Source organism: Haemaphysalis longicornis, unplaced genomic scaffold (genome assembly GCF_048455015.1).
Source record: "Haemaphysalis longicornis isolate Haplotype H1 unplaced genomic scaffold, Haemaphysalis longicornis Haplotype H1 scaffold_2, whole genome shotgun sequence".
Lineage (NCBI taxonomy): Eukaryota > Metazoa > Arthropoda > Arachnida > Ixodida > Ixodidae > Haemaphysalis > Haemaphysalis longicornis.
In genome coordinates, this window is record NW_027526295.1 from 1,368,108 (window position 1) to 1,382,045 (window position 13,938).

Below are 13,938 nucleotides of genomic sequence, written 5' to 3' on the forward strand. Positions count from 1 at the left end.
TCTAAATTTCTGCTTACTTTCTTCATACGCTCATGTATGACGAACATTTCGAAGCATGCTTTGCCGGTTACTCACAGCAGAAACCATGTGACGCCGTGAATTTGCTCAAGAATGCATAATTGGTGAAGTTGACGCATTTAGTATGTATACAGGAAAAGTTCGTTATTTCGAACTGGGAGGGGACACTATATGAGTTCGAAATATTGAAAGTTCAAGCGAATGAAAGTGAAAAATAGCAGCAGTGCACTGCAATTGGGAAGCAGTAAGGCCCGTCAACATTGTGATTTTGCAAAACGTTAGTGATTCTCCGCCGCGTTTTGTGTTTATAACAGCGATAGAAAGAACGTTTCGCTCTGACGAAAGAAGAAAGCGAAAAGCCCCATCTTCGCCTTCTCCACAACTGGAGAAGAGACGGGTTGTATTCAATTGGTGGTAACTTCTAAGTGTATTGTGATGATGATGATGCTGCTGATGATGATGATGATGATGTCCTCAAAGTTTTGCCACGTACTGACAAAGTGCTAACTCAAGGGGGCAGGGCTAACGTGTTGAAATTAGCAAGGACTACAAAATATTAATTTATTTCCGGAAAGGCAGATGCCATAAAATGACTCTTCATTATGATTAAAATCTCAATTACCCAATAATTAGTACTCTTCAGCAGTACTCGCTTCTTGATGGACGTAATTCGCAAAGCATTCGTCTCCCTAAACGTGTGCCCTGTGGGATTTAAATTTGTTTACACCTTTTTTGCCTTTTCTGTTTTAGGCAGCCTTCTGAGTAGGCACATGCTGCGTTTCTGTGGTCGTGTGCCAGGCGCATGACCGTGGTGGCGCATGCTTCGAATCATCCCTCGCGGAACCTATTCCGGTTCCAATTAACGGGTTTCTTTATACATAGACTTCTATGAATGTTTGGCAGGACCAAATCGTACTAGCTCGCTTCATCCATAAATTAGAACTATTCAAGTTGAAATTAACCAGTTTTCACTCTACAAGTGGGAATGGAGGTAATTGGGCAAAATATTTTAGATGCGACTGCATCTCATTCACTCGCCTTGTCCCTGCATCCGGCGTCGTCGGCGTTGTCGTCGGCGTCCGCCCCTCCCCCATTCTCCTCGCCGCGCGAGCTGCGCTCTCCGCCCCTCCCCCCCTCTCCTCTCCGATAGCGAACACTCTCTTGCGAGGGGCATTGGATTGGATTCGATTGAATTGGCTTGGATTGGCTTGGCTTGGCTTGGCTTGGCTTCGATTGGATTTCGATTGGATTGGATTAAAGTGGATTGTGTTGGATTGTGTTGCGTCACTGCCGCGGCAGACGCACTGGTGCCGGCGCGTCCCCTCACCGTTATGCGCGCTATAAAACGCGGTGCCTGCGCCGCTCCGCTCCATCGTTCCAGCACCGTTCCTCCGCTGTCCAACGCTGCAACGTGAACCCCCTATGCGTCGCATCTACACAGGGATTCCCGCGAGGGGAGGTGGGAGTTTTTTTCTAAATTTAGAAAAGCAGAAATCAATGCGAACGAACAAACTAAAAAAATTACTGCCCTTGCACGCTGTGAAGAAGGATGATCTGCAATGCTGGATGTAGTCCACGGATTGTACGAAACAAAACACGCTTATCGTAATTTGCGCTGCAGCATACTTCCCAGACAATTAGCCGAATGAACCTCTGAAGGATCCAAGCTTTGTTCTTACACATAAATTTGGAGCTGCCTGTGCCCCTCCCGCGTCATGAGCATCTTACTGTGTAAGGCCCGGTTCAGACTGGTGCCGCAACTGCAGTAATAACTTTAAAGACTGACCTCATTTCACATCTCAGCCAACCGAACTGCGTGACGTGCCGTTGTTTTACGTCCATAGATCACGATACGGCTTTTCCGTCGATAGCTTGAACATAGCATAACACACAAACCTAATCCGCTCAACACCTAAGGAATCCGGACAGGTCCAATTCAGCCGTTTAATGTCCGCGTTTAAGCTTCGCACCAGCACAACGGACATGTTATCCATCAGTACGGGCATGAAACCTACAGCTGCGAGTGCACGCCCCCCTCCTCCCTTCCACTAATCTCAATTACGGACCTGCGCACACCTAAACCGGCAACCTGTCATGTGCACGTGCTTAGAAGTGACAGACGCGGTCGAAAATATACCATGAAAGCCCTCTAAAGAAGTGACATTGGTTCACGCCAGCGTTCCGAGTGGGCAAGTTGCTGTTAATTCGGGAGGGATTCTCCGCTACTCGACGAGGTCAACTTGAGGCGGTAACGGCGGCGCCAGCAGCTTTTCGTTGTTTTTGCGCGGATTCACAATTGTGTTTCCGGCCAACGGTTCAATTCTTGCGCTTCTTCCTCCAAACGCACGCCATGCATACATCCCACCAAGATTTAAAACCTGGAAGCCCTTGAGCTTATTCTCGCGTACAAATATGTGGCTGTCAGTTTTCCTTCCCCCTCGTATGCATCTTAATGTTTGTGTAAGATGTCTGTGTAACACATCAACCCACACCCGAACCACTCGATTAAGGAGGACAGCTGAGTAGCCGCATTGAGCCGTGTAATTTCGACATCTAAATCTCGCATAAGCACACCCGACATTTCATTTCATGGCTAGTGGCACGAGGCCTAGCTGTGTGTGCACGCCTTCTCTTTTTCTACCCGTAAGACACCGGCGAAAATGTCGCTCGGAAGGCCTTCCAAGGTGAAAAAAAAGTATGGGCTCAATCCGGCGTTCCCACTGGGGAAGTTTCTGTTCTACCTGGAGAGATTCGTAGCTACTTGGGGAAGTGCAATTTGAGCGCAAACATCCACGGCGCGTTTCGGTCGTTTTAGCGGGCAGCCTCTAGGCAGCCGCTACCTGGGCTTCGCGGGAGCGGCGTCTTCGTATGCCCGCGTAACCGAGTCAGCGAACGGAGCAGTGAAAAAATAAAGAAAACGGAAAGGAGGGTCTAGCGAAGGGCGAGGTGGAGTACCACACGTGTAGCTACAGGGTCATCTCTGTCACGGCCTTTCCCTCACACGTCTCATGTGTTGCCACCAAGAAACGCCCTCCCCCTGACACTTTCCCCAGACGCTGTTCCATTCTTCGCTATCCAAACAATGTGACGTTCGCGCGGTAGGTTCAAACACGATATGCAGCAACGTGCTAGCTTCTACCTTGTGCAGGGCTAATCCGAACCACGTGACATTTTCGTAAGAGGTTCAAACACGATTTGCAACATGCTGTCCGGCTTTGTCGGTGCACTTCGAGGTAGCAGCAGAGTAGAAGACATCGCCGTACGTTAGCTGTCCCCGCGAACACTTCCTGAGACGCAGAAGAAATGCGCCGTGACCGCTCTCGCACTGCGCCCAGATTCCGTATTAAGGAGTGCAGTAGGCGTCAGTGCAATTTTTACGCCCATCCATGCTGCTCTTTATTTGTCGCAATCATATGAAAACCGCCCTACCACTGTTAGCCGCTGACTGCAAAACTTGCCAAAGTGGCATTGCTGGAGGTGAGGGGGAAAATAGTTGTGAAAGAGGTGTCAGCGGTGGTGAGAAGAAGACCCGGAGCGGCGCGGGGTAAATTGATAACACCGGCATGAAAACTAGGGGGGGGGGGGGGGGTAAACATATATTGCATTGCAGTAAAACGAAACGTGTCTCTTATACCCAGGATCACGCGAGGAAGATTAAAATAAGAAGCCTTAGAAACAAACCTTAACCGGAATAAAAGGATACTTGAAACTCCAGCTACCCTGTAACGCCCTGCTTTCCCTAAAAAATGTGTAGTTAGTTAAGTAAACGTGTTTAATCGTTAAATTAAATGTGCATAGTTTGTTGAAATAATATGAAGCCCAAAATGAGGGGAATAACCGCAGTAAATCTTGAAATCTGCTTCCTTGTCGTCACAAACTGACCGGCAACCATTAGGACATGCATGCATATTTATCGCCGATTTGCTACAAGGCCAGTCTACTGTAGAGAGAACAATGATTACTGCTTTGTTCTTTGCGCACACATAATGTTCAAGCTGAACACGTGTTTCTGAATACGCCGCACGCTGCCGGCAGCTGCAAAGAATCGTACCGCTCGCTCGTCACGCCTCAGAAGGCACCGCCGGATTCCTTGAATATCTGAAAGCAACCATGCACTGCCGCCGAAATGAAAAGGATGGACATGCACTGATTAATATACCAGGGATCCTTATGCGCGCTCAGATATCTCGACAGTAGGCGCTGGGCCGAAAGGTGTCGCGACGATAGTTTCCGCGCATGATGCGCTTTGTATGCTTTATTTTGAAGCCGCCAGCACATCTCCTTTCAAAGTGGACATATTTCCTATAACGCAGTTGCTGTTTCATTTATATAAGCGGAAAATACGCAGTCTACCTGCTTGATGAAAAAAACGTATCTTTAGGGTAAAAGGCAAGTAAAATTTTAGTTCCCCCCTGAGTTATGTCTGCTTTTGATACTAGTGACGTCATTACTAACGCGCATGTACAATGCGCAGAGTTACTACATATTTTATCAAATTGCATTCCGTGGTAGCGCAGGATATGTCACCGGGGTTTACGTCATCATATTATGATGTTTAAAGGGGGCCCTCAAAGGAAGTCATTTCATTTGCGTTGTGACAGCGTCATGTGAAGGCCGCGAACAGTGAAGACGCGTGAGGGGAACGTCAGTGCGAGCAGCGGTGCAGCCATAAGGGCGTTAACTTGTTTTTGTTCAACCGTTCGATATATTGCTCTACGGACGTGTTGCAGGAAATGGCCATTTCATGGCAGTCCACCATTTTGACAGCTAGAAATCCGGCTATGCCTTTTCTTTCCACCTCTTGCTTTCCGGAGACTTCATGTAGTCATTTCCCACCAACGGCGGCGCCTGTTACGTTTGCGTACGTGCCAACGGTTTAGGTTATATCTTTACTTCTTCACACCTAATTATCCTCCTTACCAGACGTACAAGAGAATTTCCTCGCCATCTTGAGCTCACGGGTTATATCGTCAGGTATATCCATTTAGGGATGTACGTGCACGTCTTTGGGAAGCAACAGGTCATTTTTGACGTTGCTGTATTCAGTTGCTGGAATCTCTACATGACAAAACAATTTTTATTTCTTCCAGAATAAGACGACGCGGTTACGCTTACTTGCAAGCAAAGCGCCGTGTCCGTGTTGGTTATTTCTAGTCTGAACGCCCCGTGGCACCCATGAAATACGCACAACTTACTGAAAGCCCCCATTTTATATTTAAAGGACTTCGAAAGGTGTCCATGCACGGACGCACCTATGCATGCATACTTAACGTACGTGAAAAAAGAATGAGTTTGTTGAAGCCTTTTGATGAGTTAGGGCCTGATATAGAGTCTAGCGCTACTCCAGTTTACGTAATCCATGCAACACGAGAAAAGCGTGCATAAAGCATACCTATGTAATTATTCAAAGAAACTCTGCATTTTTTCACGAAATAGCATGCTTAACTATGTCATAGCCCCAGTAATTTTGTTGCCGGTATACTTTACCCTTTGGTGGCCGAGGAAATACGCAGGTTTAGCCAAACATATCGGCTGGATATCTATTAAGATCCTATGAGGGGTAATGACCCTGTTAAAAGAACTAATTTCACCCTGATTGAATATTCTTAGTGAGCCCTCAGTAGCTCTGCCTGTTCTCAACATGTGAATACTGTGTCCTCTACTAGGAATCACTGGTCAATTTGTCAGGCGCAAGACGGGGTATCAGGGAGCCCAAACTTTCTTTTCTAAGAATAACATCTATCTTACTCTGGCCAAGTGAGTATAAGTGAAGTTGACTATGTTTTTTTTACCTCGAGATCATCTGTTAGTACTCCTTAAAAATGGATATCTCGTTTGCAGTCGCATTGCTGTTTATAAGCTTCCAAGAAGCAATTGCCTTATAAAGTAAAGCCTCAACGCTGAAATAAAATGCTGTTGCCAACTAAAGCAATTAGCTACACGTAAAAATTGTTTATTACTTCTCTGGTTATGTTGTATAGGGATATACTATCCATTTACTTGCATTATTAGGGGTAAGAAATTAGCGATGTCTATAAATTATTAAGGCTGTCTCCGATATTGAGAAACAAATTTTCTCGTGTTCTCAAACGCCCTACTGGTCTTTAGACAATTAAAACTTGCTGCAAATGATGATTCTTGCTGTCGTGTACAATAGAACATACAATAGAACATATATGATGTTGATACTATTATAGAATAATTTCGAAATTAACTTTGAAAAAAAAAGCAATATTTCATGTTCCTTTGCAGGTACAGAACTTCACTGTGTACTCTGTGAATTCTTACAAGAAGCCCTCATCACAATTAATCACCTATCTGTGTAGATGGTTTCCTATCAGATATGATGGGAATGCTTAATTGAAGATCCCTTTCCGACCACCCAAATAAAAAATAAATCTCACCCCATCCGACGAAGGCGTAAACGTGCACCCGCACGAGCTCGATTGAGAACGTCTTCACGACGAGGATGTACAGGTAGAGGCCCTCCACGAACATCCAGAAGAAGTTGGTTCCCATCAAGTACGTTAGCACGATGTAAAGGAAGCAGGCTCCCTGAAAGGTAGTAGTTCAGAAGCGTTCAGTAAATTGCGGAGAACACGGGCACACACGTGCATGTGTTCAAACACGCGCACACATGCAAGAGCATGTACATTTAAAATTTCGTACAATAGTTCAACATCACTCACACGACTAAAATGTCATTGCATATTTTTTTCTTGTTTATTACAGCATCCCAAAGACGTCCAAATAAATTACATATCCTTATAACCCAGACTAAAAAAATTGCAAAAGAAAGCTTAGTTTTTAGTCCTGTTTGGAGACCATTAGGACAAAATAGAATGTTCCTTAAACACGCGAATGAGAAGTTCTTGCGGCACTCCAGTTTTCTTTTTTTTTGAGGGAACAACACTGCCCCTAAAAAATAGGGGGCCTTTAAAGAGCGAAATACAATCAGAATTCATGCCTGTTGAACAAATATAACCGCTTAGGGAGAATTAATGTTACAGTACCTTACGGGGCATGCTACCGGTCGTTACGCTGACTATATTTTAGTGAACACAGTGAGGCAAGCTCACGGGCCATGGAACGCCGAATGCTAGGTGACACATTGAGGGACAGGAAAACAGCGGCATGGATTAAGGAACAGACAATGGCGGAGGAAATTCTATTTCAAATTAAGCGTAGGAAATCGGCATGGGCGGGTCACGTAATGCGAATGAGGGACAACGGGTGGACCATCAGCTTGATAGAATGGCTGCCAATAGACCACAAACGCTCTAGGGGTCGGGTGATACTCATTGGCGATATGAGCTACAAAATTTTGGGGAAAAACATGGATTCAGCTGCCGCGCGATAGGCGTGGATGGAAATCTTTTGGACAGGCTTTCGTCCTGCAGTAGACACGAACATGCTCATGATGATGATATTGAGGCGAGAACCTGGGATCTGTGTGCATATATTGTCGTAAGTGTAAGTTGATGGCATAAAGAAATCTTCAGGTGAAGAATGGCAAGACTGCTCCGTCGTTGTACATCGTTACATTATAGCATAAAGCTGTTATGGATTCATACTGGTGTGCCCAAATTGCTTAATATATAATTAGAGGCCGGACTTTTCTTCAATCAAAGTGCGGGATTTAGGCGTCTATAACAAGCAGGCAAAACCACGTTTTAGGCCTCCAAGGTCAAAAATATAGGCCGGATACATTTTTACACAAATGCAAATTTCAAACGAAAACATATGCGGACTTCATCTACCGCACGAAAATAAGAAATGTCGTTCATGATGGCAACAAGGCGCAAACAGTTGAAAATAGCCGTTCCGTTGTCCCAAAAATCGCTGAGCTAATTACGATCAAAACTTAGTTCAGCTAGCGCACTGGTCCGATTAATGTTCGCCTGCCAATCTTGCATGTTCGAGCGTCGCATATAGTGAAAAAGGCATGCATAAGAACATGACAGCGGGGTATGCTGATTTAAAAAGCGGTTCTTTGTGTATGCCTGACGCGACTAAATTATGACATGGTAAAAATAGACACAAATAATAAACGCAAGAGACAGAGATTAATCAGAATTTAACTTGTTCTCACACGAAATTTTCTCATAGATGTTACCCGAATTATACAAGCAAGACGTCTGAAAACTGCCGATTACACTTCACACATTGCAATAGCATTTTTCGAAACGGGTTTAGCAGTCCCATTTTGTATTAAAAGGCAACATTTAGAGCCCGTCACGAGTATGAATTTTGAGGTGTAGGGAAATTTAGCTGCGCAGTGATGTTTCGCCGCTGGGTGTTCAATATGGAAGTGAAGTTCTAACAAAACTATGTTCAATGCTCAACCGTCACGTTAAATATCGAGTTTCGTTGGAGTGGGCCTCTAGAATGAAGGAGGCGACTGCAGATGTGTGAAGACATGTGTTGCGAGAGTACGTAAAACGTAGTCTAAGAATCACTGTGAAATTGTGGAAGCAATAGCAAAGAACACAATCAGCAACTTTTTAACTAAAAACTCTTTTTCGTCAGTGAGGGTAAGCGTCCAGTTTCATTGCTGCCAGCAGTTGTTTTCCGGTAGTTGGTTAAACTGGTCAATGGAATGGAATCCCATAGAGCTTCAAACTTTCAAATTCTTCCCCGTAGCATGTCAATCTAAAACTGCATTCGAAAGCGAAACTTGAGGCTAAATGACGCTCATATGGACACCTATTTTGTAAAATCAGCAATTGTAGGCATTTATAACCAATCAAGCACAAATGCCAAAATCCGCATTTATAGGGACTATACAAACTCCATGAAAGACCTTGTTAACCTCTAAATTAGGCTTATATATAAAACTGTTGCGATGGGAGCGGAAGGAACAAAACAGGCAGTTGCGTAAAATCCGGCTTTCTATATGACTTTCACCATTATCATTCGAATCGAATTTTACACCACTGCAGGATGACGGCTTCCCCCAGAGAGTAAAACTAACTCTTAATGCGGGCTTCTTCAGTCACTTCTGTACTCCATATTATCGTTTTTCATCCCTTCATTGTGTTCATGGTCTTCCCTATTTCACTTTCCAGGACTTCGTGGCAACTCCGTTAAGGGGATTTCTAGTGCTTTAAAATTATCGATATAGATGAGGGCTTAGAGGGTTTTCTGTACGCCGATTCCGAATACTATAACGTTGAAACTTATAACAAGGTTGTCTGAATGTCTTTTACAACCAAAACAACCAATCTTTGGGTAAAGAGGCGCCCGTTTCAAACAAGAGCCCGTTTTAAAGAGCCCCAAAACAGGTGCAAGAATGAGCGACCAGAACACCCGGTCGAGACTCACTGGTGCTTACGGAATCGAGTAGGTGAGGCTACTACACAAGCACGCCCGTGTGCGGTCGATAGGCATGTGGTGCAAATAGACCTCATGTGTGACGCTCAGCGGGGCTTACGCCCTGGAGGTGACAATTATAGGTCGTAAACTCGGCTGCCTAATTGCGCTGGAGGCACTTGCGGAGCAGGATGGACTTGTGGCGGAACGCACGCGCGTTGGTAGAGCACAGACGCCCTCGTCACACTGAATCGCGCCAGACACTTCAGTATCGAAAGAGGCATCGGCCCAGCTCGCCTGACGTTTGTCGTTAAGGTCGCGCATGTTTGATAGCTCCTCCGGGATCCGTGGCAGTGTGTCTCGAGTCCCAGGCAGTGTGTCTCTGTTGCTGCCGAGATAAGCGACAAAACTCATGCTCCGACATAGTGCTGGTGACCGCTACCTGGAGGCATCTAATTTATGGCGAAATATGTATACAGCGCCAGTCTTTGAAGCCGTACATAGGGGGATTCGGCACCAGGAAATGCAGTGGAGGTCGCGAGAGTAAGCTGTCCGGCTGGCGGTTTGCCATGGAGTCCACATAGCGTAGCAGCAGCGGTCGCAGACAGTAGTTCTCCTTTAAATATGCTAGAGTCCCGTGGGTGCACCAATCCTTCCTCTACTTCTAAACGCGATTCGTCCATCCTTCTTCATAAAAGCTTGGATGGAGAGGTTTTAAGGCCGATACGCCTATCGCTACTGGCGAATGGTGTCTGTAATGAACCTCCAGGTGTTCCGGCAGCCATGCCGTCGTGAGAGAGTGGATAGCTGAAGTCCAGTAAGAATGGGGGCTTTCATGGGAATGGTTTCGGGTGCAGCGCGAGTGTTTGCCACCACTCGGTCGGTGCTGATGAGACTGATGATGATGAGTGTCACCTGCTACAGCGCAAAAGAGAAAGAAGTTCCAACACTCTCGCCCACCGACAGATGACGTAAGTTGGCCAGAGTTGAACGGTCTTTGTAGAGCCGAGGTGTTTCTTGCCCTAGGGACTTTGGACCCAAACGTTCGGAAGGAGAGCCTCGTCGAGTTTTCTTAGTAACTGGTTGTCGGGTGCATGTCATTCGAAAAGTGCGGCTAGCTTGGGCCAAGAAGTTTGGTACTCCTCCATGTCCACTCTCTTCATTGGCGTGCTGTGTAACGCTTGTTGCAAAGTCCGCGTTGTTCGGCAGAAGTGTGGGGTACTGTGCTCCATATGTGTCGTTGCTGAACGCCTTTCCTCGAACTCGCAATACATCGTCGCCGTCAACGAAGAGTTCCAACTTCTCGGTAGGAGTATGCGAGAAAAGATGCTTCTTACTTATGCAGTTCGCCTCGACGTCAAAGTGATCCTCTTCCATGACAACGAGATAAGGCTCTGTTCGTTGTACTTCGGTGGATAGTTCATCCAGACATGTTAGGACCGTGTCTTCATCATTCTTGGTATGCTTGGCAGCTTTGCTTCGATGATTTGTTGGGCTCTGTAGTGCCATCTTCGTAACGCCAATGTGATCCGCAGTGTAAACGACTGCTTTCCGCGGGAGCGCTATCTCATGTCGTTCGTCCATCTTCGGGAGGGTTTTTTTTTCAAACCGTGTCAATACCAGTTCGGTGTCAGAGCTTTATTCGTCCTCATATTTTAGGCCGATGCTTTTAAAGACTGAGTCACGGTTCAGAACTTTCAACTCCTCGTCTTTCACGGTCCCTGTAAGCATGGTAACCCTTGCACAGGGAGTACTGTTGCCTCCTAATGGCATTGGTCCTTGAACTGTACAGCCTAGCAATGTTTCCTTTTCTTTTACCGTCTTCGTGAGTGATTTTACACGGCCGATTACCAGACTCCAGTAGTAGTCCGCACAAATAGCAATTGATTTTTTTATTTTGCCGATTCGTAGTGCCCTGATGGCCGGTGCGGCCAAGTGCATTTCTCTCATCATCTTGATGATTTGGTCATTCGGTATAGGAATATGCTCGTGCATATATCCTCAATTTCACGTGCTTCGATCCACACGGATGTTTCTGTATTTTCAAAAACGATGACCAGGCGTACTGTTCGAAAGGTTCTCTCCTCCGTAGACACCCACAGTTAAGGCTTCCTCATCTAAAAAGTCACATCCTAGTTTGTATGGGCACGAGACTCTACTTCTAATCGTAGATGCCTCAGTGATGCTAATCCAGCACTTGTGTCTTTGAGGCGCGACATTTTCATATGAAAACGTTGAGACGCCTGAAGACAGAGAGGAGCTGCCTGCGCCTAATTGAGGATCTTGTTACCAGCTGCTTGTGGAACTCCAAGAGGCAGCCTAAGCCCTTACGTGTGTAAGGATTCCAACCGCTCGTATTGTGTCTCTGAAGGCGATATGAGAGACAGCTGGTAGAGCATGCTGTTTAAGATCAACGCTTCGTGCAACTTGGCCATAGATGCTGGGGGATTTCCCCACGTCACACCGCCTATTCTCCGCAGTACATTAAGTCTAGACACCACATAGGAAACCATAGAGTCGACAACCTTTCGGTACTTCAACCTATGGTCGAGAACGATTCCTCAAAGTCGTACAGAAGTAGCTTGGCGGTTGGGGATGTCATTCAGTTCGATCCTGACCTGCGTCGCACACCAGCAAACAGAACAAAGCACGATTTCTCCGATGACAGCGTGAGCCCTACTGTTGAAAGGTACCCTTAAATAGACAAAACAGCGTGTTGTGCTATTGTGACACGCAAAGGCACCCTTGAACAGACGAGACAGCATGTTGTGCTTATGTGGCACTCAATCCCTTCGTCTGGTATTCCGTGAGACGTGCAGATGTCCGCATATATTGACATACGAGCTTTTTACCGATGATCCTTCAGCCGAGAAGGCATAGAAGCCATGACTACATTGAAGAGAATGGGCGACAGAATACTTCCGTTTGGTACGCCTCGCGCTGTAGTTCTTGTTCTTTTTGAACTATAAACCATCTCTATCCGCACCTGCATGAAACGGTCGGTCAACAAACCTCGAAAGAAGCGAAGGAAATGCCGGAAGTACTCCGGCATTTGGAGAAACTGGTGTATAATGAGTGGAAGTTCACGCATGTACTAAATGTTTTGTGTAGTGTGCGACATCATCTAGTTTATCTGCTCTTGTAAGAATATTTCGAAGGGCGTTCGTGTTCTGCCCTAAACGTGTTCTTATTTGCCCCTACACTAGGTTTGCGTACCTTTACGAGTGGTTAGGTGAAGATAACTTCAGTTAACTTTCTCTCATTGCCGCACACTGGATGCACCTGCCAATACGTTTCCCCCATTACAAGGAAAGAAAGGTTCTGTTGGTATGGCTGATTTCATTGGGCATCCCACACCCTGTTTTCGTACTTGAGTGCTTGCAGACGTTCAGCGTTCACACAACTGCCAGTTCTGTTTTTTTTGACAGGATCTTGGCGCATGCATAACCCAGTGTCTCCGGAAACAAGGTCTTGAGATTTATCACCATTTATTCGTTCGATAGTTTCTCTCGTAATCGGTACACTTCTGTGTAAATATTTGTGCACAAGGGGGTGCTTTGCTGATATAAGCGTTTTCCGAAAATGCTCGATGCCGTAGAATGTCGCAACTTTACTCTGATTGATGAAATAGAAGCGACAGTGCAGGCCTATTGCGATATCCTTTTAAATATTTTTATGCGTCATGCTGCACCGAGATCTTCTTTTCTGAAGCGCAGAAACAGGACTAAAGCATAAATGTGTCATAACTTGCCACTGGTATCGGCAGCTCCAAACTGTGACGTTTATAGTGAGCGTTAAATTAAAGCTGTAGACTGGGCTAGTTGGTAAGTCGTATTGATCAAATGTAGCGCAGCAGAAAACACACGGGCGGAAAGAATACACAGGAACGAGCAACTATTAGATTAAATCGTTCCGGCAGTTGATTAACAAGTTTTTTGCCGGATGAGGTGTACAGTCAAAGTATTGTTGTAAGATTAAGAATGCGTAAAATTCAACACAGCAAACGCCTTTAAATCATTTCATTGATGAGGTCTGCCTGATGTGTGCAGAACAAAAGGTACACCTCACGTTGAGGGATTTGCAGCCATTGGTAATTGCTGCGCACTCAGTAAGAAAATTTGTTCATAATTTCAGGGTGCCTCCTACAGACAGACTATGCATACTATGAGATGATTTTGCTTTTATGCCCTCGTGGGAAGGACTTAAAAGTGTGATTTATCTTTACTTTCTCTCAACACAACTTTCCCTCTACGGCCATAGTGCTATTCTTGTGAAATAAATTTATTGATGCAATATTTCACGTGCAAGTTTTATGTCAATATATATTACAATTCCATCGGAAAAGTTCCAGCGTAATGTATTCGCTGCCGAATTTGTTTTCGGAAGGGTGAGCGTAATGAGTTTGTTACTCTTGTGCGACTGGTTTGCTTCAGGTGCTGTAATGCTAGGCAGTGGAGTCTTGCAGCGCTCAAGTGATTGGCAACGCTCCCTCAGTCTCTGAATACGGGGAGCGTTGCCAATCTTTCTGTTCGACGGAAAAAGAGTAACTTATAGACCAGGCTCTTCCTGCCACGCACCCCTAAGTGTGCTAAACGGTCTATCTGTGCA

The 13,938-nt window shown here is 45.6% G+C and overlaps 1 protein-coding gene across 1 annotated transcript in view; it reads right to left on the reverse strand.

Annotated features, from left to right (window-relative positions):
- The window catches only part of LOC144168682 (diuretic hormone receptor-like), a 182,249-nt gene that overhangs the window by 49,626 nt on the left and 118,685 nt on the right, over positions 1–13,938 (reverse strand). The window contains exons 6-7 of the mRNA XM_077697617.1: positions 12,940–12,945; positions 6,423–6,573 (exon numbers count right to left, since the gene is read on the reverse strand). Coding sequence (XP_077553743.1) covers positions 6,423–6,573; positions 12,940–12,945 — 157 coding nt within the window. The remainder of the gene's footprint in view (positions 1–6,422; positions 6,574–12,939; positions 12,946–13,938) is intronic.